The sequence below is a fragment of the Mobula birostris genome, chromosome 4 (assembly GCF_030028105.1).
Source record: "Mobula birostris isolate sMobBir1 chromosome 4, sMobBir1.hap1, whole genome shotgun sequence".
Lineage (NCBI taxonomy): Eukaryota > Metazoa > Chordata > Chondrichthyes > Myliobatiformes > Myliobatidae > Mobula > Mobula birostris.
The window spans coordinates 44,299,664-44,325,323 of NC_092373.1; the positions used below are offsets into that span (position 1 = coordinate 44,299,664).

Consider the following 25,660-nt stretch of genomic DNA (forward strand, 5'->3'; position numbering starts at 1 on the left):
CAGAGATAAAATAGGACAATTGAGTCCACACATCAAACTTTGTGCGTGCGTATGTTTTTTAAAATACATTTTATATCATCCTAAATTATTTGATCACGTTTCAGCAAATGAATCTTTGGAATCAAAGATCGGAAAGAATACAATATGATTTCACATTAGACCTTTTGTAAACTAACTGTTTGAAAGACAAGAAACGAATCGAAACTAAAATAATGAATTGATGGAATGATAACCCTTGCTGCCACGCTGCACCGGAACCTTAGATTCGGAGTGCTTGTTCTGATCGGACGGATTTTACGGGAGCACTCCGGTTGTTATGGCGTGTATGGCGTGACCAACTGATGACCGGGGCCATGGGCAAGAAAAAGAACAGCAGCGGCGGTGGTCTGGGACGGGCCATCATCCGGGACAAGAACCAGTTAGCCAGAAACCCGAGGAAGGCGAACAACTGGGTGAGTAGTGAGGGACTGTGTACTGGAGGGAAGCAGAGCTCTCCCTATGTCCCGAACTCCCCCGACCCTGCTTAAGGCTTTGACCCTCTTCCGTCATAATCATTCCCTGTTAGCACCGACCATTTCACCTGTTCTTCTACCATAAAAGCACCGAACTTCCTTCCAGATCGAATAGATAATCTCACATTTCCCAATCTGCTAATTTCTCGGGCCCACGTTTGTACTTTTTAGTAACTTGGTAACTACCAAAGCTGGCATCAGAATCAGAGTTATTATCACCGGCATGTGTCGTGAAAACTTATCAGCAGTACACTGTAATACATGATAATATAGAAGGGGGAAAACAGTAAATCATTTACAGTAAGTGTATGTATGCAGATTATACAGTTAGATTAAAAATAGTGTAAAACAAATAATATAAAGAAGTGAGGTCGTGCTAATGGGTTCAATGTTTATTAAGGAATGGAATGGCAGAGGGGGAGAAGCTGTTCCTGAATCGCGGAGTGTGTGCCTTCAGGCTTCTGTACCTCCTACCTGATAGTAACAATGAGAAGAGGACATGCCCTGGGTGATGGGGGTCCTTAGTAATGGACACCTGCCTTTCTGAGGCACCGCTCCTTGAAGGTGTCTTGGATACTGCAGAGGCTAGTACCCAAGATGGGACTGACTTATTTTCCAACTTTCTGTAGCTTCTTTCCATCCTGTGCAGTTGCGTGCACCCCTCCCCCCACTTTACCAGACAATGATCCAGCCTGTGACCAGTGCACTTCATCTAAATCATTAAATTTAGAATTGGCTGGCAGACAGCCAACACATAACTGGCCCTTTTCTAAGTAGTAGGCAGTGACAATTATAAACACGAGAAATTCTGCAGGTGCTGAAAGTACACAAAATGCTGGAGGAACTCAGCAGGTCAGGTAGCATCTATGGAACTGAATAACCAGTCGGCGTTTTGAGCAGAGACATGTTCTTCATGTTCATATTCTCAGGACTGGAAAGGAATGGGGAAGATGCTAGACTAAAAAGGTGGGGTGAGGGGCAGGAAGATAGCTAGAAGGTGATGGGGGAAGCCAGGTGGATGGGAAAGGTAAAGGGCTGTAGAGGAAAGAATCTAATAGGAGAGGAGAGTGGACCATGGGCGAAAGGGAAGGAGGAGGGGACCCAGGGAGAGGCAGGTGAGAAGAGGCAAGAGGGAGGAAATAGTTTTTTTTACTCAGAAGGAGAAATCATGCCATCAGGTAGGAGGCCACTCAGGTGGAATATAAGATGTTGCTGCTCCACCTGGCAAAGGAGGAGGCCATGGACTGAAATGTTGGAACGGGAATCGGAATTAAAATGTTTGGTCACCGGGAAGTTCTGTTTTTGGCGGAAGGAGCAGAGGTGCTTGACGAAGTGAACCTCCACTGATGGGCCTCACCAAGTTAGGGGAGGCCACTTCAGGAACACTGGATGCAATTGACAACCCCAGCAGTGATAATTGCCGGGTTCATTGCTAGGACCCTAGCTATTCATGTTATGTTTAGATTGGGGAGTTAAGTGCAATATCAGGAAATTTGCAGACAACGTAATGAAAGAAAGCTTGCAAGAGGCTGAGAAGGCGAACAGCACCCTGCTCTTAAAATGCAGAAAATTAATTATTGAAGCAGTGATGTCTTGCTAGAGTTGTAGAGGGTCTTGGGGAGACCACACCTTGACTATTGGTCATTTTGATCTCCTTATTTGAGGAAGGGTATTCTTGCCATCGAAGGACTGCAGCAAAGGGTACATCTGACTTATTCCTGAGATGGCAGGATTGATGTATGGGGACAAATAGGCTTGAATTTGTTGGGGTTTAGAAGAATTGAGAGCAACTTACTGAAGCATTAAATCCTGATGGGATAATGCAGACTAAATGAATGAATGCCTACTGGAAAGCACTACATCCTCCCTTCCCTCTTCTCCCTAAATACTGACTTAACCACCTTCATAAAACAATTTCATGAAAGCCAGTATCAAATCTGAGTGCACCACATTGACTGCTCACTGTAACACCTTTTATGAAGATAGTCACATCAGTGCTAGGGAAGCTGTTGGAGAGGATTCTTGGGAATATGATTTATGAGCATTTAGAAATACATAGCTTAATTAGGGACAGTCAACATGACTGTGCAGGACAGGTTATGTCTTACTAACTTGATTGAGTTTTTTGAGGTGACTGAGGTGATCAAAGAGGGTAGAGCACTGGATGTTGTCTATGTGGATTTTCATAAGATATTTGATAAAGACCCTTGTGATCTCATCTAGATGATTCTGGTCGTTTTGACTTAGAATTGGGTTGCCCATGGGAAGGCAGAGCATTGAAGTCATTGGTTCTTATTCTGGGTGGAGGTTCTTGACTAACAGAATGCCACAGGGATCTATACTGAGACCTCTGGTCTTGAATAAAAATGCGGATCAGTAGCTTTACTGATGATATAAAAAATGGTGGTGTTCTAGATAATGTAAAAGTTGTCAAAAGGTACAGTGTGATTATAGATCAGGTGCAGATGTGGGTGGCAAAATAACAGACAGTTTAATCCAGTTAAGTGTGAGGTGTTGCACTTTGGGAGATCAAATGTAAATAGAAAGTACATATTTAATGGCAGGACCCTTAACAGTGATGTACAGAGGAACCTTGGGTTTAAAGTCCATAGTGTCTAAGTGGCTGCACAAGTTGATAGGATGGCAAAGAATGTGCATAGCACGTGTGCCTTTGTTAGTTGAGGCGTTGTTTTGAGTTACAAAACTAAGTTGCAGCTTTATAAAATTCTGACTAGGCTGTGTCTGGCGTATTGCATTCAGTTCTGGTCATTCCTTTATAGGAAGGGCATAAAGGCTATGGAGAGATCTCAGAAGATGCTTACTAAGACGCTGCCTGGTCTAGGGCACATGTATTTAAAAGGAGAGGTTGTACAAACTGGGGTTCTTTTCTCTGAAGGAAATTTATAAAATTAGAGAGGCACAGGGAGAAAGTTCAAAGGAGATGTGTGTGACAAGTTTTGTTTTTACAGAGTGCCTGGAATGTAATGCCATGAGTGGTGAAGGCAGATATGATAGAGGTATTTAAAAGACTCTCAGATAGATATGTGAATGTTGCAGAGAATGGAGCGATCTAGATTATGTGCAGAAATAGTTTGTAGATTTAAGAGCCTGTTCCCCTGCTCTTTTGTTCTGTATTCTGTGAATACCCATGCAGCCAGTGAGCTTAAATTTATGACCTCTGTTTTTCTGATTTTCTCATCAATGGAAATATTCTCTCCATCTCCTCCTCTAAACTTCTAATTATTTTGAACATGTTTAATTATGTCATTTTTTAGTGTTTCTGTTCTGAAGACGGGCCTAGTATTCTGAGGTATTATAGATCACATATGTCTCTTAAGCTAGTGCCCACTTTTCTACACATTTATTAAACCACCACATCATTCTTAAAGTGTGGCATCCTGCACTGGACCCAGTGCACATTTGTGGATAACTTGTTTTCTCAAGATGCTTTGCTTTTGTGCTCCATACCTCTTTATGAAGTCCAAGATTTTTTGCATCTTTTCTCTATCTGCATGCCACCTTCAGAGATACTGTAGATATGAATATTGATTCATCTGTTTAGAATTGTATCTTTTGTATGAACCGTCTCTTCATCCTACTGCCAAAGTGAATCACTTCAGTTTTCTACCATGTACTTAGTCTGTTTGTCCTCTTGAAGTAAAATGATTCCCCCCATCTGTATTAACTATCCTTGCAGATTTTGTCACCTTTATGTTTTGAAATTATATTCTGCACAACACAGTCATTAATATCCACGAGGAAAAGCAGTGGTCCCTGCATTTGCTCTGGTGAACACCACTTCAAACAGGAAAACAACTGTTCATCATGACTCTTTTCTGCTCCTAAATCAATTTCTAAGCATGCTGCCTTTGACCCTTTTATTTAATTAGCTTTAACATTCCTCTGTGGGTATTGATTTTATTAGAGTGCATTGACAGATACTGCTGTTGTTTGGTTCTAATCCTCCTATTTGTGCCACCTGTAGCTTCACACAAGTGAACTGAATGATGGGTATAACTGGGGACGGCTCAACTTGCAGTCTGTAACAGAACAAAGCACTCTGGATGAATTCCTGGCCACTGCAGAACTGGCAGGCACAGAGTTTGTGGCAGGTAAGAAATTAATTTTTGATTTTTGCAGTAACACAGATGGTTATATACTGGCTATATTACTGGGTTAGCAAGCTGGAGGCATAAGAACAGATCCTGTGAAAATGGGGATTTTAAATTCAGTTCTCAAAAAACTTCATTCCAATCACAGTAACCTTGAAACTACTAGATTAAACAAACTACCTGTTTCACTAATGTCTTTAAAAAGGCATCTACCAGTCAGACCACATGCCTACATGCAAACACAAGAAACGGATGCAGAGGCAGATCGTTTAGTCCTTCAAATCTACTCTGACAATTAGGTAAATTGATTATCTCAGATGCAATTTTCCTACCCTATTCCCACATCCTTTGATTTCCCTTGATTTGTTAGTAGAGATCTGGAAATGAACTCAATGGTTGAGTCTCAAGTAAATTCTGTGCTGTCAGTGAGTCCAGGGTTTCGCAGCACGTGCAGGAATCTGAGAGTTGCTTCATTTCCAACAGTGGAACACCAGTTGTCTGTTTGGAGCAACTGGCAATAGCCAACACAGTCAAGTTGCTGCTTTTCCCTTCATTTCACTTCAGCTGATGGCTTCACTTTCCTACCTCAAGGTGGAGCTTCGTAAGCTCCAGTAAAATTGTTGTCTAAACCAATCTCTGAATATGAGCAGAATTTGCTTCCATGTGAAATTCACTATACACGGGGAAAAAGTTGATTTACCTTTGTAATAAAAAGAGAAGTTTGGGATATTAAGACAGCAATTATCCATAGCTAACATTCTATTGAGACCGATGATAACATTTTTGTTCAACGAATATAGCAACTACATATATTGCTTATTTGGCGATAGGTGAATCAATATGAAGATGCCAATGATTCTTTTGTTGACAATTTAGGAAGTACTTTCATGAACAAATGTTTTATTGCAACAGCTTTAGTGTCCTGTCCTAACTGGAGGTTTAAATTTATATTCCAATAGAGAAGCTTAACGTCAAGATTATTTCTGCGGAAGACAGAACTGGTTTGTTAACAGCGGAAGAAAACAAGAAGATCAAGAAACTCCAAGAAGAGAACAAGCAGTTTCTGTGCATACCCAGGAGGTGGGCAAGTACTCTTAGTTTGATTTTTGAGACTCTGATTTATAAGAGCAATGGGAGTGCAACACAAGTGTTTTACTCTTAGATGTCTTTTTCAAGTGCAGAAAGCTCTATACTTCATGATTCTGCTTGCTTTCTCTGTAATGATTAATGACCCTTTTAACATTGACGCTTCACCTTGTATTCATTAAGTTCTAACAATCTTTAAACTGCTCTTTTTCTTTTTCATAGCTATGACACACCAAAGTACATCTGATTGTACAATAACTTGTTCCATTCCCTGAAGAATTTTTAAGCATTATTTTCAGTTGTAGTGTTGCAAATAAAGTATAGCTTTTGAGGTTGAGGATGCCTGCATCTATGGTTTAGTTACTTAAATATTAACTCAGCTGGCAAGTTCTACCCTCTATAAACTTACGGCCATCTAAGATCTGGCTGTCCGTGCTGTAAATGTCCGTAGAACCATAGAACACTATAGCACAGAATACAGGCCATTCGGCCCTTCTAGTCTGTGCCGAAACTTTATTTCGCTAGTCCCATTGACCTGCACCCAGACCATATCCCTCCAGACCTCTCCCATCCATGTACCTATCCAATTTATTCTTAAGACTTAAGAGTGAGCCCGCATTTACCACGTCAGATGGCAGCTCATTCCACACTCCCACCACTCTGAGTGAAGAAGTTCCCCCTAAACCTTCCCCTTTCATCCTAAAGCCATGTCCTCTCGTATTTATCTCTCCTAATCTAAGTGGAAAGAGCCTACTCACATTTACTCTGTCTATACCCCTCAAAATTTTGTAAACCTCTATCAAATCTTCCCTCATTCTTCTATGCTCCAAGGAATAAAGTCCTAACCTGGTCAATCTTTCTGTGTAACTCAACTCCTGAAGACCCGGCAACATCCTGGTAAATCTTCTTTGCGCTCTTTCAATCTTAGTGATATCCTTTCTATAGTTAGGTGATCAGAACTGCACACAATACTCCAAATTTGGCCTCACCAATGTCCAGTAAGATATGATCATCGAAAACCTTAGTGCTCACTGATGTGTCTTGATCAAGCTTTAATCTTAAAACTATTTAGGTTTTCACATCCCTTCATAGCTACATACTCCCAATCTTTATAATCTCTTCCAGTCTAATAGTATCTTACCTTGTCTTCCATTAGCGTGGTATCTTGAACATCGAGTTTAATTGCTCCACCAGTGATGGCTATATCTTTTGCTTAAAACCTGAACTCTAGAATTTCGTTCCTGAATCTCTGTCACTATTTCCTTAAGGCACAACTTAAAACGAACAATTTTGACCGAACTTTTGTGTGACTGCACTATGTGTCTTGGAGTTAAAGTTTGTTGATGATACTGCTGTTAAGAGCTATCTGACACTTTACCAGTGCACCAACGTAAATAAGAGTGGGTCTCATTTTCGTAGCTCAAAATCACATCAAGTGCTTTACCCAGTTTATTCCTACACCAGGCTGTTCAGTTTACATATTTTTGCTGATTTATATTGCTTCCACTGAAAAGTTAAGTGATTTCATAATCTCTCTTTCCTGGGAATGTCTGATTGCAGAATTAGCAGTGAATTTACTCTCTTAATGCTAATGATCATATGTGAAAATTGTTTTAAGTTTTATTATTATCTTTTCCTCAATTGCTTATGCTTCCTGTAGACCTCATTGGGATGAGAATACAGCAGCAGAAGAACTGCAGAAAGCAGAAAGGGAAAGCTTCTTAGAATGGAGGAGACAATTAGCTCGGTGAGTATTGTAAATTATACAATTTGTAGTCAGCTGACATGCTCTGCGTCTGGTTGATATTTCTCGTAATAAGATTTATTATTGCTTTATTACTTTTTTTTTGTTTTTGGGCAGCAATACAGTGCAAAAACAAAAATTCCTCTAAATTACAAAATTAAATACTGCATACAAAAGGAATGATAAGGTAGTGTTCGTGGATTCATAGACCATTCAGAAATATGATGGTGGAGGGTAAGAAGCTGTTTCTGAATTGCTGAGTTTGTGTCTTCAGGCTTCTGTCTCCTGATGGTAGTAACAAGAAGAAGGCATGTCCCAATTGGTTAGGAACCTTGCTTGACAGATGCCACCTTGATGGTGGCCTTTTGAAGGTATCCTCCGGTGACAAAGGTTGTGTCTGTGGTGGAACTGCTGAGTTTACAACCATTTTCATGAATTGAATGCTGATTTTTGTATATAAATTTGATAAATATTGAAAATGAGCAATTTTGATTCTCTTCAGATGTGAGTCTTAGAAAGTCACCAGTGAGCATGGGCAATGGTAAATTACTGGGATTAATTCTGCTGCTTATTTAATTATTTTCAGTTTTCTTCACTGATTCTGTAGGTTGCTCATAGGCTTGCAGTCCAGGGAAGGTGAACTGAAACTTGGTGATTTTTGTGTATAAATTTAGTTCAGACTTGAGTTCTGAAAATGCAAAATATAAAATACTTGCCTCACCCTTCCAATTGTATGGCAGGAATTTAGTAATGATTTTTCAAAATGTCTGCTGTGACTTTGGAATGCAATTTGAAGAAAGCCTGGAAAAATATTGTAAATAAGAGCTGGTCAAAAGTGAGAGTGGCACTGAAAATCCATGGTTTTACTTGAATCCCCTCTTACTCAAGTGCAAAATATACATATTTGCCCTTGAAAGTATTAAATTAATCTTATCACTTTGACTTTTTAAACAAGCTTTCATCCGCCACTGATTTGTGACCACAATGAAGTGCATTTTCTCTGCAAGATTTAATGCACAATATTCTCATTTTCCCTTATTTATAATGTGCACATCAATTTAAAAATATGGTGCTAATATAGTTAAAAATTGCTGCTTTTTTGCATTTAAGATTAACAAACCTGGACAAAGACTTGCCTTTTGTTTTGATCAGTTCAAATAGCAGGATAATTCTGAATTAAGCTTCTGTTTAGGGAGAATTTCATGTGTAACTTTTGTGACGAAAAACCAAGTTATCAGAAGATTGATGCTGATGAGAGAGATAAGGGAGACAATGGAGAAACATGCAAAATGCTAATAAGAGAGAAGAGAGAGATTAACGAGAAAGAAACACATTTCAGATTTTGACAGACCGATTGCTTTGAACCTGAACTGTTTGAAGTTTGATGGACAGGCGATACCCCAGCAGGGGAATAAAAGGAACAGGTTCGCTAAGGCACGACACACACCACGAGATAACGAGACCCTGGAAGAACGGTGTGCCCCCACAAGTTGGTAGGAGTTTGGAGGTCTGGTCGCGGGGACCGACCATAGACGTACAGGGTGAAAAGGTACGATCGGCGGGAACCTGGTGTGTGTGTCCGCCCTTGCCTGGGTGCCGGGTTCACCGCGGAAGAACGGTCATATCCGGAACGGAGGGGTCACAGTCGGTGACCACAGAAGACATAAAAGTGTTCACCCGAAAGCTAACTGCGAGGAACATCAAAGGTCTGTTTGAATCAAAATTTGCATCCTCTCTCTCTCTCCAACGGCACAACAGCGATTACTGCGAACTGTACTAAGCTGAACTGAACTCTGCGTCGCTTGAGACTGATCATTTTACCCCTAGACTGCGATAGAGCTTGGTTGATTCCTATTACCCTAGTTCTGTGTACATGTGTGTTTTATCATTGCTAACCTGTTGCATTTGTATCCTTACGATTAGAGTACTGTGTTACTTATTTCCTTAATAAAACTTTATTAGTTTCTGTTGAACCAGACTCCAACTAAGTGGTCCATTTCTGCTGGTTTAGCAACCCAGTTACGGGGTACGTAACACTTTAAACTTAAAAGCAATGTAATTGATTTTTTTCTTGACATTTGTGTGCCAAATCAGAGCATGTCGCAACATGGGAAAGAGCAGAAGACTCCAGACTATTGTTATGCAAGAGTTACTATTTTGGCAGATTAGTTTTTTATCGTAAATAATTAGTCACTTTTTATAGATTCTGAGATGGAAATTCTGTGCATATGCCATTCATGTTTTCCCATCATCATACCGAGACAGATTTACAAGCTCACTTTTTGTCCAGGCTGGAAGAGGAAAGAAACCTGATTCTTACACCATTTGAAAAGAATCTGGACTTCTGGCGTCAGCTGTGGAGAGTTATTGAAAGAAGGTATGCTATGTAGAAACTTCATTCCTTGAAGTGGCCATGCAATATTCTTCTCGTATTCAATACTCTTCCCATGTCATTTGCCTTCAAAAGCTCTTAATTCTGAGCTCAGTTCTGCATTTGAATAGTTTTTATAATTCCACAATGAATTCTACCAACTCTGTGAAATATTTCCTGCCCTGTTGGGGGAAGAGTAAGTTCTGTCAGATGTTTTTAAAAAATGTCTTTAACATTTTTTCATCCTAAATGTACAAACATGTGTCCAGCTTTACTAGATTAACTTAACATATTTAAAATTTTATCTCTCATGCATCATTGCCAATTGTTCATCCATTGCTCTGAACTTGTGCATTAATGTAATATGTATCATGAAAATTTCTCATATTCCCATTTACTATCTGCCTCCTTTCCATTTTCTCTGAATTTTGTAACTTCATCTTAGAACTTATTGGGGCAAAAGGGTCAGGTGTTACGCAAGTCATACAGGCTAAAATGGTTGACTTTGTGCGATTGTAAACTTGTGGATTAAAGTTTCATTATTGATCATAGCTGTATATATTGCAAGTGTTCAGTTTTTTATCATGGGTTGTATTTAAAAGTAATTAAAATTTGAATATTTTGGCTATATCTTTAACTTGTGTATGTATTTACGTTTTTTTTTTGTGCAGTGACATCATTGTTCAGATTGTTGATGCTAGAAACCCACTGCTTTTCCGGTGTGAAGATTTGGTGGGTAAAATTTAGTTACTGCCTCTTTGCCAACAGTACATGATTTCACTCATTCTAAAATGCAGAAATCATTCAAATAATGTGATTGTCCTTGCTGAATTATGTTCTACATTGTGTAAAACTGTAGTGTGAAAATATTGTGTATTTGTATTTTTACAGTTTTAATGTTGTTGCCTTGGAATAAATAAAGGGTTCTTTAGAATGTTAAAGTTTTACATTTGAAAACTGCATTGTAATGACAGGGCATGAACACGAGAAAATCTGCAGATGCTGGAAATCCAGAGAAACACACAAAATGCTGGAGGAACTCAACAGATCAGGCAGCATCAATGGCAATAAATAGAGAGTTGATGTTTTGGGCCAAGGCCCTTCTTTAGGACTGAGAAGGAAGAGGGAAGATGGCAGAATAGAAAGGTGGGGATAGGGGAAGGAGGCTAGCTGGAAGATGATTGGTGAAGCAAGGTGGGTGGGAAAGGTCAAAGGCTAGCGAAGAAGGAATCTGATAGGAGAGGAGAGTGGACCATAGGAGAAAGGGAAGGAGGAGGGGACCCAGGGGAAGTAATAGGCAGGTGAGAAGAGGTAAAAGGTCAGAGTGGGTAATAGAGGAAGGGGGGGGTTGGGTAGTTTGTTCACTGGAAGGAGAAATTGATATGCATGTCATCAGGTTGAAGGCTACCCAGATGGAATATAAGGTGTTGATCCTCCACGCTGAGGGTGGCCTCATCTTGGTACAAGAAGAGGCCGTGAACTGGCATGTCGGAACTGGAACTCAAATCGGAATTAAAATGCTCAGCCACTGGGAAGTCCTGCCAGTGGCAGATGGAGAGGAAGTGCTCAACGAAGCGGTTCCCCAATTTGCAACGGGTCTCACTAATGTAGAAGAGGCCGCATTGGGAGCGGGTGAAGTGTTGCCTCTCCTGGAAGGATTGCCTGGGGTCCTGATTATAGGTGAGGGAAGAGGTGTATAGGCAGGTATAGCACTTAGGCCACGTGCAGGCATAAGTGCTGGGTGGGACGAATGGGCAAGGGAATCACAGAGGAAGTGATCCCTGCGGAAAGTGGAGGGGTGGGGGTAAGGATATGTTTAGTGGTAGGATCCCTTTGGAGATGGCAAAAGTTGAAGAGGATAATTAGTTGGATGCAGAGACTAATTAGTTGGTAGGTAAGGACAAGAAGAACTCTCACTGTTAAGTTGGCACAAAGTAGGGGTGAGTGCGAACACACAGGAAACGCAGGAGATGCAGTTGAGGGCAGTATCAATAGTGGAGGGAGGGAAACCCTATTCTTTAAGGAAGGAGAGTATCTGAAGTCCTGGAATGGAAAGCCGTGTCCTGGGAACAGATGTGGCGGAGGTGAAGGAACAGAAAAGGGATTAGCATTTTTACAAGAGATAAGGTGGGAAGGGGTATAGTTGAGATAACCATGTGAACCAGTAGGTTTATAAAAGATGTTGGTTGATAGTTTGTCTCCAGAGATGGAGACAAAGATCGAGAAGATAGAGGGAGGTGTAATGACAGGGTAAGTTATACTTGAATGGAAAAGTGATCTGAGAGCCACACTTCATAATCATTCATGGATAGTGTAGTTTAAGGTCATCTGAATCACTCAGCACTATCAGCGGAGAAAAACAATTATCATCTGAGACCCTTCAGAAGGGGAAAAAAAAGAGAACAAGTTAAGTTTTAAGTTGTTGTGAGGTTGGCAGAGGCATGGAAGTGACAAAGGGAGTATTTGTGAGTGAGGCTAGAGTCCCTTTGGATGTAAATATAGAAATTATCTGGTCAATGGGTTAATGAGAGCAGTAGAGAGAGATAAAGAGAAGGTTGTGAAACAGGGGATTTAGAAAGTGAGAATCCCAACCGAGGAAGATAAGCTGTGAAATGCCGAGCCGTAGGACGTGCTTGGCAGATGTAGCAATGTTAACAGAGAGAGGAAAACCAGCATGATGGGTGATGGTGACTTGCAGCAAAAATGGTTAGTACAAATACAGAGAAAGCAAATTTGTTGAACTCAGTCTGGAGCAACCAGACTACAGTCTACTGGAAGAACTCAGTGTGTCAAGCAGTATTTGTGGGAGGAAAGAAATTGTTGATATTGAAACCCAAATGTTAACAATTTTTTTCCTCTCATGTGCTGCTTGAATCACTGAGTTCCTCCAATAGATTTCTTGTTGCTGCAGATTCCAGCATCTGCATCCTCTTGTGTCTCTATTGTTGAACTCCATATGACCGGAAGGTTGCAGTGCACCTGAGCAGAGGTAAGATGCTGTTCTTTAAGCTTCTATTGGGCCTCATTATTACAGTGCAAAAGGCCACAGGCAATTAGATCAGAATAGAGTGGTAGGTTATGGGGAGCTTTGAATCACTCCTGTGGACCACAATGTGGCCAGTTGGTCCCTCTCTAACCTAACCTGACCTGAACATATCCGACAGTACTCTATGACCCAACTTGGTTATTTTTACTGTATTTTCACTCTCTAATTGTGTCTAACTTCCACATTTTCTTTCCAAACGCCTCTATTAACGCACTGACCAGATGAACTCGCCATGGTAATTATTGCCTTTTCCTATCAGAACTATTCCCAGAACTATCGTTCCTCTCTCACCTGCTCTGCAATATAAAACTATCTTGTTTTCTCACTTTTTCATGGTGATCAACCAAAAATGTTAACTTTTCACTGGCAGAGCAATTTTATTTCAAGTTTCTAGCATCTGCATATTTGATATTTCATTAAAATTATCTCAAACTAAGTAAATGTACTTATTAGCATTGTAATCATTAAATCTTATCAGTTATTGCTCCTATCTTGTCATGTGAACTTTTGAAGTTGTTTTAGTTTTTTGTATTCAAATCACTACCATGTTTGCTTTTACTCTGATTGGCCCACTATTCACGCGTCAAAAAGATATTTATAACCCATCCTCAAAATGTATTTCAAAATTTCATGCCCATTACTTTCAGTCTCCCAGCTGCCTCTGCTGATCTGATCTGATCCTAGATTTCTGCTGGCCTAGCACAGCTATTAACATAAAGAAGCATTCAGGTTTGCAGATCACATTTCATTCAGCTGTCTTTTCTACATTTCTATGTTAACTTCTCAATTCTTGAACGTTATCTTCACCTGTTGCTCTCGGCCTGTTGGCGTCAAAGTCGTAATTTAGTCTCCAGCTACAGATATTACTCAGCCTTCAGCCTGTTTTTGAACTCGTGATGCCTTCCAATGTTAGTTGGATTAACACTTCATTGCATTTGACTGCAGCCTGAGAAGCTATTTTGTTTGCAAAGTACAGGATATTGTACTTACACTGAAATGAGATGAGCAGATTGAAAATATGAAAGGTGTGCAGAAAGGATAAGGAATTATGGAAGAGAAAGTATTGTGTGAGAGAAGTAGTGAATACAAGTAAAGAAAGGTGTACATTTTTTTATAGACATGAACACCAGAGATGTAAAGTAGAATATACCTGAATAATGCTTGTCATCTTTGAATGTGTTCTACTTGATCAAATAATCCTCCTAATTTTGCTGATCTTTAAAATTTTCTTCAAACCTTGCACTATTGTTTAGGAGCGATATGTGAAGGAGGTCCAGAAGGATAAAGTCAATATGATACTCCTGAATAAAGCTGATTTGCTGACTCGTGCACAAAGGAGAATTTGGGCCAAATATTTTGCTGAGGAAGGTATCCGAGTGGTTTTCTGGTCAGCCACAGCAGAAGCAAAAAGGCTAGATGCTGAAGCCAAGGTAGGCAGAAAAGAACATTGTAAGAGCAGTTTTTTGTATCATCACTCCAGGGCTCTACCTGTCTTTCATACCTACAGCTGTGTTGATATTCAACAATTTTCCTCTTTAATTGATTATTACAAATGTATATATTGAATCATAGAGTTGTTACTTTCTACTACCATACTTAATATATAAAAACTAGTGAAGGTTTAAAACGTCCTTTAAAAAATAATTGCTTTTGTCCATTAATAGAATAACAATTGTTTCTGACAGATATTTCAGTGATCATTTTGCTAAGCCTTTAAGTAATGACATTGTGGATTCTCTGCAGTTGGGTGATGTTTAGAGCTTTTCACTTATAGCAACAGAAGATTAAATGGTAGCTAAATCAGCTGTCTCCTGACAAGTATGATGTTTCAGTATGTGATGTGGCAAACAAAGGGACCTGTGGTTCAAAAGGGATTGTGCAGTAAAGTGGGAATACAGGCTGATTCAGATATAAATAAGTAAAGGCAGCATTCTTTCTTTCATTGTGGACAAAGAAGAATCTTGAATACTAAGTTTAAAATGCTGTTAAATTTGGAAAATTGGTATATTTGGAGCATTTTATAAAATTTCTGTGTGCTTTAAAGCATCCCATGCAGATTTATCATAGTTATAAAACACTACAGCACAGGAACAAGTCCTTCAGCTCATCCAGTACATGCTGAACTATTATTCTGCCTGCTCCCATTGACCCGCACCGGGACCAAAGCCCTTCATATCCCTCCCATCCATACACATCCAAATTTCTTTAAATGTTGAAATCAAAACTGTGTCCAGCACTTCCACTGGCAATCTCACCACTCTCTGAGTGAAGATGCTCCCTGTTTGGTTCTCCTTAAATATTTCACTTTTTACCTTATAATATGAATTCTTCTTCTAGTCTCACCAAATCTCAGTGGGAAAAGCCTGCTTACGTTTACCCTACCTATACCCTTCATAGTTTTGAATGCAATTATGACAATCTTGATAGGAGAGATACTTGAGACACTGAGGTAGAGGAAAATAAGAAATTTTATGAAGATGTCTAAAACTAAATTACTTTTGTGTTGAATAAAGCTTAACTTTTGTTTGTAGTGGGTAGTCATTAATGCAGCTGAGAGTTGAAGAGAAATCTGTTGGCTTGAGGTTGAGGCAGTGAACGTTGTATTAATTTTGAGCTATGACAGAGCATGCCAGTGAAATTGATTTTGCTCTCTCTAACAGGATTCAGTATAGAAAGAAAGGGTTTCCCATTCAAGAATGATGTTGCATTACAGTCTTATTAATTTGTTGATGCCTGTCAGTTAACCTAAAATTATTTAGGTAGAAAGGGGATTTTTTTGTTTGCTGTTTGTTTTTGAATTTACTTCTGAAATAATGAAGCTCACCTTGGCTTCTTTGGTAAGAATAATTCCCAACATTCCAAATTATGGATTTTCAACTCAGTTCATCTATTTTAAAAGAATCAAAGGCTTCATTGCAACTTCCAACTGAAAAGCACAGTAAAGCTCCAGTAGTTCATTGTCAGAATGCTGTTGGATTCGTTCACAGTTCATGTTTCCTACTTTTTCCACTGAGGCTCACTGGTGTCCAGGTTCCTGTGTTCTACTATGTACTTTTCAAACATTCTGGGTTCAGTAGAAAATTTCTTGCAATTCTATGTAGCATGCTTAAAATAAAAGTGAATTAAAGGTATTGAAGTATCAACAAGAATATCATTTATTATTTGGAAAATTCTGCCACTCGAGCAGTCTTTAATATGTCCTACTATTGGAGTAGTCCTGTAATTTGTTTTTGTCTCCCCTGCAATTCATTGTGCATTTTTTTTTCTCCTTGAGCAGAGAGGATCATTAAAGTTATATTTTACCAATTGGAATCTGTATGTTCCTACTCACCTTGTACTTTCAGTATTTTTCTAAATTTAAACTTTTTTATGCAAGGCCTATTTGCGTTGCGAAAAGGTTAGATTTTTTTTTCTTGATTCTAAAGATTAGTGTTTTGCTTCTCATCACAATGGCTTAATGATTAAATGACTTTTCTTTGTCTTGATGTTTTAAACTGGGTAGTTTAATCAAGTAGTTCATACAGATAATCACACTGCATTTTGTCTTAATTCAGTATTTTTCACTTGCTTGGAACCATGGCATAGTTAGATATATTTTGCATCTTTATTGTTGGCTACTCAGTTGGACAGACTCTGCAAGTCATCCAGTTTTCTTCCTATTTGTATTACTTTTACTCCTATTAAGTGTCCTTACCATTCTTTTGTCCCATCTTAAATATAAATCCATAGATTCTTGCAAGCACTCAATCTATTGCCTCAATCAGTTTGTTAATTATTTATACATTTGTAATATTTCTGCAGTTAATTCAAAAACTTTCAGAACTCACGCACTGAAAATTAGTACACCTTTCTCTCTCTCCTCGCTCCCCCGATTCTCCCTCCAGACAAGTAGCTATTGTATCCTAAATGCTTTTGAATTTTTTTAACAAATAGGGAGAACAAAGAGGAGAAAGAAGTGAAGAGAGTGAAAGTGATGGTGATCAATTTCAAGAGGACACAATGCCTGTACATGAAAGTGACAGTAGTCAATACGAAGATTGGGAAGATGATGAACTTTGGGAAACATGTTCAGAAGATGAGAAGGAAAATTTCAACCAACCTGATACTGATGGTCTGGCAGACACTAAAATAAATCATATCTCTTGTGTGGACTGCACCAGTGATAATGGCAGGACTGCACGTGCTTCAAGCTCCAATTCAACACAGTTTACAAAAAGCTGTGTCAAGAACTCAAGCCGTTTGATGCAGCGAAATGAACTACTGGAGATTTTTAAAACTTTACACAAAGGAAGACGTGTGAAAGATGTTGAAATCACAGTTGGCTTAGTGAGTAAATAGTTCCTGTTTTATTCCTTGTCTTTTTCCTGATATTTAATTCCTTACAACATGAGGATGGTGGAATAAGAAAATGCAAAGTTACCACTTAAGCAGGAGCTGTTTCAGTCTCTTTAAACTGCTTATTTCTAGTTTTCCCCTATTTTTTCAAATTGTTGTCTTTATTTTTACTCTTCTCAGTTTCCCTCTGTTTAATTTTTTCATTTTCTCTTCACTTTCCTGTTTTTATTTATTCATTTCTTCAGGAAAAGATGGAATAAAGTTGACAAGATGAAGGTATATTTACAATACACGGGAGTGATGGTGAAAAATGAGTTAAAATTGGTGGGAGAAGATCTTGGAGATCACAGATTTGGAAATAATTGGTTTTCTGCAATGACTGAAATGTCTCTGCTGGCAAATGCATATAGAATGGGATTAGCAATATTTACAAGTTGTGGTATTGGGGAACAGTATGATTTATTTATATGGGTGACCTGGGAAATGGAGAAAATCTGCAGATTTTCAGTAAATAATCCCTGCATGGAGTTATTAATATAAATATTGATAGGTATTAAATAGAACATTAGTAACGTGGGTTAAGTTGCGTTGTAAATTCTTAGAAATTCATGGTCAACTTCTTTGTTCTATTTATAATCTGTATAAAACTCATTATGGTGGTCAGTCCTAGAATAGAAAAGATTATCCTTATGATGCTAGCTCATTGGTATAGATAACTTATTGTCAAAGAGCTGGCAAGAACAGTAGGGATTGTAGACCTGTTAACTTTAGTACATTTAATTCTCCATTCATATTTGATTATTTGTGTGATTTTGTAAATGATAAAGATTGAAACTTTTATCATTTACAAAATGTTGATAATATGTGAATATGTCATCAGTAATAATGACAGGACTGAATGTGCTTCAAGCTGCAATTCAACAGAGTTTACAAAAAACTATCAAGAACTCAAGCTATTTGATGCAGCAAAATGTTATCAACAGTTTTCTTTGAATACAATTTTTTTTGCTCTTTGTAATGCTCGTGATTCTTGCCCCTCTTTATTTAAAGCAAATCTTAGTTCTTGGGATTAAAAGAAAATCCTATGCACCATTTTATCAAGATAAATTTCATGTTGAGATGTTTGCTATAAATTATGAATCATTACTGAGTAGATTTGTGATAGTTACATTGTGGATGTGCAGATGTGCATTATGTTTTGTTTTGTTTGTTAGGTGGGCTATCCAAATGTTGGAAAAAGTTCCACAATAAATACTATCTTTCAAAATAAGAAAGTCTCTGTATCTGCAACTCCAGGTCACACAAAACATTTTCAGGTAATGTCTTTTGGTCTTATTTTAGGTATAGTAAATTTGAAGAATTATTTTGAGCATTGAAGGATAGAAATGGAAATGTTTTCCTGTTTGTTCTTGGCTCCCATTAAAATCAGGTATCTGGATCAACTACAGCAGAGGTTAAATGCAGTGTTGAATTCTAGTAGTCTAATCTATAATGTACTTTTTTTTTTACAAGTGCCCAGCATAACAATCTGCTTTCATTTCATATTTGTAGTTGTGTGTTTATTTAAAAATAAGAACTATACTTTTGACCGTAAGGGACTGAAATGTGTTAATGCAATTAAAACCGTTGCAGCCATCGCCGTGGTAGTGTTTGTTTCAGTCTAGCCAGCACGCAACAGGTTCTGTGGAAATTGAGAAAGTTTAAACTTTAAGTATGAATTAAGTTTCTCATTTGTTTTTGTTTCTTGGTATTTTCTAATGAGCATCTTTCATATACTGGGAAATGCAGATATGTAATGTGTATTTTAAAAAATCAGTCATTAAAATTGAATGTGTGTTGATTTAGATACTGTGTATGAAATTGTAGTCAACCTTAAAATGACCAGCTAACATCTAATATTATGCATTTTTTTTCATATAGACACTGTACGTCAAAGCTGGTTTATGCTTATGTGACTGTCCAGGCCTTGTGATGCCATCCTTCGTGTCCACTAAAGCAGAAATGGTCTGCAGTGGGATTTTACCCATAGATCAGATGAGAGATCATGTCCCACCTGTATCTCTAATATCCTTTTCAGAATGTTAACTATCTGATGTTAATATCTTCTTTATATTAGTATATTATCTATGAATGATCTTCTGTATCTTGAGAGTTTCAGCCCTTTTTAAAACATACCTGGCGAAGAATTTTAAAAGAAATGATTTATTGTTTTATATTTATTGCCAATCAAGACTACACCCTTATAAAAGGCCTTCTTTCCTGGGACCCTTGGCAAGTAAAAGATTACATTTGAGTGGTATTTAAAAATTTTGGTTGTTGTTGGAAGATGTTTTGTGCACATCCATATGTTTCAGTTCAAACAATATTTGCTTATTTAAAATGTCTTAAGTGCTCATAAATAATTCTTCAGTTCTATTTCAATATGAGGGCTTGTAGTTTAGTGCCAGGATGGCGTAAAATACTTATGCAAATGAAACTAAAAATATGCCCTTTTGATGTAAATGTATGACTTTTCATAAAGTTAAGAGAAATGATTTGAGTAAGGACCGATGCTTGAGTTTTATATCTATCTGGATCTTTATTGACATTTGTGCATGGCAGGGAAAATGTACATATATTTTCCCCCTTTGCAAAATGAATCAACATCCCTTTTGTTCTGAAAGGTGGTAGGATCTGTTGTATTAACCCCATGTTGCTGTGTTACTGATTTCGAATGAAAGAAGTAGTAATGAAATGCTTGAAAACAATGAATAAGTATTGCCTTTGTTGTTGAGGAACATTAACTTCATTATGTGCGGTGATACATGATGTGGGCAATCGTGGTCTATCTATGACCATGATTGTTCTTGGAAGGTCTTTCTCTAGAAGTGGTTTGCCGTTCCCTTCTGGGCAGTGTCTTTACACAATGGGTGACCCCAGCCATTACCAATACTTTTCAGAGATTGTCTGCCTGGCTTCATTGGTTGCATAACCAGGACTTGTGATATGCACCAACTGCTCATGTGGCCATGCATTACCTGCTTCCATGGCTTCAGGTGACCCTGATCGGGGGTCTAAGCAGGTGCTGCACCTTGCCTAAGAGTGGCCTGCAGGCTCGCAGAGGAAAGGAGAGCCTTGCACCTCCTTTGATAGAGACGTATCTCCACTCTGCCAACCAAGTTGCTAAGGATAGTGCACAAAAAAAACAGGAAAAAATATAGCACAAATAAATAGTTTAAATTTTGTTGGACGATGAATAATGAGAGTGTCTGAATTACATTTAGCTGCAGGTGTACTTTGTATGTTACATTATAGATCTATTAAGAGTATATAACATAAAAGCACGAATAGGTGATGAGGCTTATCTCATTGTTGGCCTCAAATCCCTCTCGGTAGAGTGGAGTTTGGTTTCTGCCTTAGAACTAAATGTTTCTCTGTCTTAAGACCATTCACCTAAATTTGTATTCAACATTATCAAAACATTACAAAGTTGTTTGTATTTTTGTATTATATTTATTAGTATCTAGTTCTGAAAGCATAATTGCAGGGAATTCCTTGACTGGGCTATGTCTGCCAGCATATACCCAGGCATGTTTTAGAAGCCACATATGGAATCAATATTATTAGACCCCGGGAGGATGAAGATCCAAATAGGCAACCTACTTATGAAGAGCTATTAACAGCCTATGGATGTAAGTGTGTGGAAAATTAATTTATTACTATGTATGTTGTATTTAAGCAATGGACAAAATTTGTTTTAACTGTCATAAGCTTCATAATTAAATAGATCCATTGAAGCTTTCATTATAAAAATAATCTTGTATTTGAAATACCTGCTTACACTTGGAAAATCAATTTGTACTTTGTATGCCTCATTTATTTAGTGCCATTCCAAACTATTCAAATTACTTTCACTGAGAAGCTGATTTGGAAAACCTTTTTCAATCAATAACCCATCACTTTTCCTTTTGAGGAATATTTCTCTTTGTCGCAACCTTTCACTCATTTGGAACAAAGCACTGATTAGACAGGAACATCTGTATTATATATATGTAATCAATGTTATATATGTTGTGTCTAATTGATGCATGGCGGTCATGAGGGGAATTAAAACTGTAGGAAGATTGAAACCCATCTGTAATCTGAATTATGAGGTCAAGTCCCTTTTGAAGGCTAGAGCTGCGGCTTTTAGGTCTGGGGATACCAGTCGCTACGTGGAATCCAGGCGTGAACTCCGGAAAGCCATTAAGGGCGCCAAGAGGCAATATCGAGCCAAGTTGGGAGCCCAGGCTAACCAGAGTGATGCCGGTAGACTATGGCAGGGTCTAAATGAGATCACTGGGCGCAAAGGCTGGGAATATCAATAACTATGGTGCTTCTCTTCCTGACAAACTTAACGTATTCTACGCAAGACTCGAACAGAAGAGGAGCGTCCCGCTCCCTCCGGATGAACCGGACCTGGTAGCATGGAGATTCATCGTCACCGAGGAGGATGTTAGAAAGGCCTGCCTGAAGATAAATCCAAGGAAGGCGACGAGCCCAGATAGCGTCCCGGGACGGGTTCTCCGGGCCTGTGCAAGCGAGCTAGCTGGAGTGTTTGCTGACATCTTTAACTGCTCCTTGCTTCAGTCTAAGATCCCCACGTGTTTTAAGAAGGCAACGATAATCCCAGTGCCGAAGAAGAGCAAGGTGGCATGCCTGAATGACAATCGACCTGTGGCTCTGACATCAATTGCTATGAAGTGCTTGGAGTGATTGGTTATGGCACACATCAACCCTAGCCTACTGGTCAACTTCGACGCTTTGCAATTTGCCTACCGGAGCAACAGGTCAATGGTAGATGCCATCTCTCTGGCCCTACGTTCCTCCTTAGAACACCTGGAGAATAAAGACGCATATGTAAGGCTCCTTTTCATTGACTACAGCTCTGCCTTTAATACCATCATGCCAAATAAACTGATTCCTAAGCTCCAGAACCTGGGCCTTAGCACTCAGATCTGCAGCTGGATCTTCAAGTTCCTCACAGACAGAACCCAGGCTGTAAAAATAGGGGACAAACTCTCCTCTACAATCACTCTGAGCACCGGTGCCCCACAAGGCTGTGTACTCAGCCCCCTGCTGTACTCACTGTACACCCATGATTGTGTAACCAAGTTTCCATCAAACTCAATATATAAGTTTGCTGATGACACCACAATTGTAGGCTGTATCTTGGGTCATGATGAGTTTGAGTACAGAGAGGAAATTAAGAACCTAGTGGCATGGTGCGAAGACAATAACCTGTCCCTCAACGTCAGCAAGATGAAGGAATTGCTTGTTGACTTCAGAAGGAGTAGCGGACTACACAACCCAATTCACATTGGTGGTGCGCAAGTGGAACAGGTCAAAAGCTTTAAGTTCCTCGGGGTCAATATCACAAATGCCCTGACTTGGGCCAATCAAGCAGAGTCCATTGCCATGAAGGCCCACCAGTGCCTTTACTTCCTGAGAAAACTAAAGAAATTTGGCCTGTTCCCTAAAACCCTCACTAATTTTTATAGATGCACCGTAGAAAGCATTCTTGTAGGGTGCATCACAACCTGGTATGGGGTTGTCCTGTCCAAGACCGGAAGAAGCTGCAGAAGATCGTGAACACGGCACAGCACATCACACAAACTAATCTTCTGTCCTTGGACTCACTTTACAATGAAATCTACTGGCTTTTGGATCATTTATTTATGTGATTCTTGTGAGTTTTCTTTTGTGAGTCTTCTCTTTGTGCTTCTAGGCTTAAAAAAAATTATGGTACACAAATGCATAATATTAAAATGCCCTGAAAATATTTAAAGGAATATGACCATGGTGTTTGATATTCTTTAAAGTGACAATCTCTAGTTCTAGAAAATGTTTATGTTTAATATTTCAAAGTTGCTTGTATTTTTCTGTTTCAGTTGGGCAGTTTGATAGAAGTATAATTACTTGGTTAATTGTTAATACTTATTTTCTTAAATTGAGATGTTCCACAGACAATTAATAATTATCTAATGTATTGATGTAATACAGACATGAGGGGTTTTATGACTGCACATGGACAACCAGACCAACCAAGGGCAGCTAGATACATTTTGAAAGATTATGTAACTGTAAGTAAACGGAATAGAGTTTTAATAATGTTTGTAGTTGTGCGCGAATATTTATAAATATATGATGTCCCTCTGCCTCTTCTTGTCATATTTGCCATTTGAGTGATGTACTTGTGTTCACTTGCATCATCACGTGGGTAAACTTAAATGTAGGTTACGTAGGATAGTTTGAAGTATGTATATTTTCATGTTCGGAGTATTATGGGTAAGGGTGATGAACTTGGAGTGTGGATCTGTACATGGTACTATGATGTTGTAGCCATCACTGAAACATCAGTGATTAGAGAGGGTGATTAATATACCAGTTTTTTGAAGTTTTAGAATAGATACAGGAGGAGGAGGAGGAGGTAAAAGTGGTGAGGGGGGTGGTTGCACTACTAATCAGGGACAATATCACTGCTGCACTCAGGAGGCATAATGGAGTGGACAGACACTGAGTTCCTGTAGATAGAGCTCAGGAGTAAGAAGTGTGCAATCACACTGATGGGATTGTACTACAGACCGGGGGAGGGACCAATAGCCACCGGGACATTGAGGAACAGATGTGTGATTAGATTAAGGAGATCTAATAGGTTTGTTGGTATGGGGATTTCAGCTTCCCAAGTATAAACTGGGAGCTTCTTAGTGCAAGGGATTTAGATGGGGCAGAATTTGTGAAGTATATCCATAAAAGTTTTTTAAATCAATATGTGGATGGGGCTGTGCTGGACTTGATGTTAGGTAATGAGCCTAGCCAGGTGACTGACATTTCAGTGAATGACCAGTTAAGGAACAGTGACCACAACTCCTTAACTTTCAGGATAGCTATAGATAAGGATAATATAGTCTTTCCAGGAGAGTCTAAAATTGGAGTAGGGCAAATTACAAGGACATTAGGTAGGAACTAAGACGAGTTAATTGGGAACACCTTTTTCTCTGGCAAGTCCACATCAGACATGTAGAGGGCGTTTAAAAATCAATTACACAGTGTACAGGAAAGGGATGTGCATGTTAGAAGGAAGGATAGGGATGGAAAAACAAGAGAACCTTGGATGTCCAGAGAGGTGATAAATTTAGTTAAGAAGAAAAAGGAAAAGTATGTAAAGCTTTGGAAGTTAGGATCAAACAAAGCACATGCGGAGTATAAAGAAGCCAGAAAAGAACTAAAGAGGAGAATGGGAAAGGCAGGAGGGGCCATAAAAAGCAAGTAGGATTAAAGTGAATCCCAAGACATTTAATACATATCAAGAGCAAGAAGATAACTAGGGAGCGGGTAAGACCACTCAAGGATTAAGAGCCTAGCATTTGCTTAGAATGTGAGTGAGGTACTTTGCTTCAGTATTTACCAAGTAAAAGGATATGGAAGACCAGAAGATCAGTGCTGAGTGTATAAATATTAGGGCAAGGCGGAGGAGGTATTGGGCCACCTAATGAGTATTAAGGTGATGGCCCTGGGGCCTGATGGGGATTGACTCTAGGTTATTGAGGGAGACAAGATTGCTGGGCTCTTGACCAGTATCTTTGTGTTCTCTCTAGCCACAGGCGAGTTCCTGTAGGACTGGTGTGTGGCAAACATTGTACCTCTATTTAAGAAGGAAATAATGGAACATCTCTGGGAACTGTAGACTGGTGAGTCTCACGTCAGTTGTGGGGAAATTGCTGGAGAAAATTTTTAGGGATAGGATATATGAGCATTTGGAAATCCATGATCTAATTAGGGAAGACCAGCAGAGCTTTGTGCAGCGAGGTCGTGCCTAATCAACATGATTGAGTTTTTTTGTCAAGGTGACGAGAGAGAGATTGAGCAAGTAGGGCAGTGAATGTTGTCTACAACGATTTTAGTAAGTTGTTTGACAAAGTCCCGCATGGGAGGCTAATCCAGAAGATTAAAATGCATGGGATCCGGGGCAAATTGGCTGTTTGGGTTCTGAACTGGCTTGTGCATTGAAGACAGAAGGTAGTGGTTGAAGGGACTTCGTCGAGCTGGAGGTCTGCAAGTAGTGGAGTTCCAGAGGTATCAGTGCTAGACTTCTCCTTATTGTGGTGTATATAAATGGCCTGATTGAAAATGTAGGTGGTGGGTTAGTAAGTTTGCAGATGATACCAAGATTGGCAGAGTTGTGGATAGTGTAGAAGACTGGCAAAGAATGTAGCACGATATAGATCAGTTGCAGATATGGGCTGAGAAATGGCGGATGGAATTTAACCCAGATAAATGTGAGGTGTTGTATCTTGGTAGGGCAAATGCAAGGAGACAGTGTACTGTTAAGGGCAAGATCATTGCCAGTGTTGCAGAGCAGAGAGATCTTGGGATCCAAGTTCAGGGCTCTTTGAAAGTGGCTACACAGGTCGATATTGTGGTCAAGAAGGCTAA

The 25,660-nt window shown here is 39.1% G+C and overlaps 1 protein-coding gene across 1 annotated transcript in view; it reads left to right on the plus strand.

Moving 5' to 3' along the window:
- Window positions 1-260: 260 nt before the first annotated feature.
- The window catches only part of lsg1 (large 60S subunit nuclear export GTPase 1), a 30,377-nt gene continuing 4,977 nt past the window's right edge, over window positions 261-25,660 (plus strand). The window contains exons 1-12 of the mRNA XM_072255285.1: window positions 261-452; window positions 4,498-4,624; window positions 5,584-5,704; window positions 7,371-7,457; window positions 9,745-9,831; window positions 10,497-10,557; window positions 14,125-14,301; window positions 16,805-17,197; window positions 18,421-18,522; window positions 19,127-19,270; window positions 20,754-20,877; window positions 23,228-23,307. Of these exons, the coding sequence (XP_072111386.1) occupies window positions 342-452; window positions 4,498-4,624; window positions 5,584-5,704; window positions 7,371-7,457; window positions 9,745-9,831; window positions 10,497-10,557; window positions 14,125-14,301; window positions 16,805-17,197; window positions 18,421-18,522; window positions 19,127-19,270; window positions 20,754-20,877; window positions 23,228-23,307 (1,614 nt within the window). The 5' untranslated portion in view covers window positions 261-341. The remainder of the gene's footprint in view (window positions 453-4,497; window positions 4,625-5,583; window positions 5,705-7,370; window positions 7,458-9,744; window positions 9,832-10,496; window positions 10,558-14,124; window positions 14,302-16,804; window positions 17,198-18,420; window positions 18,523-19,126; window positions 19,271-20,753; window positions 20,878-23,227; window positions 23,308-25,660) is intronic.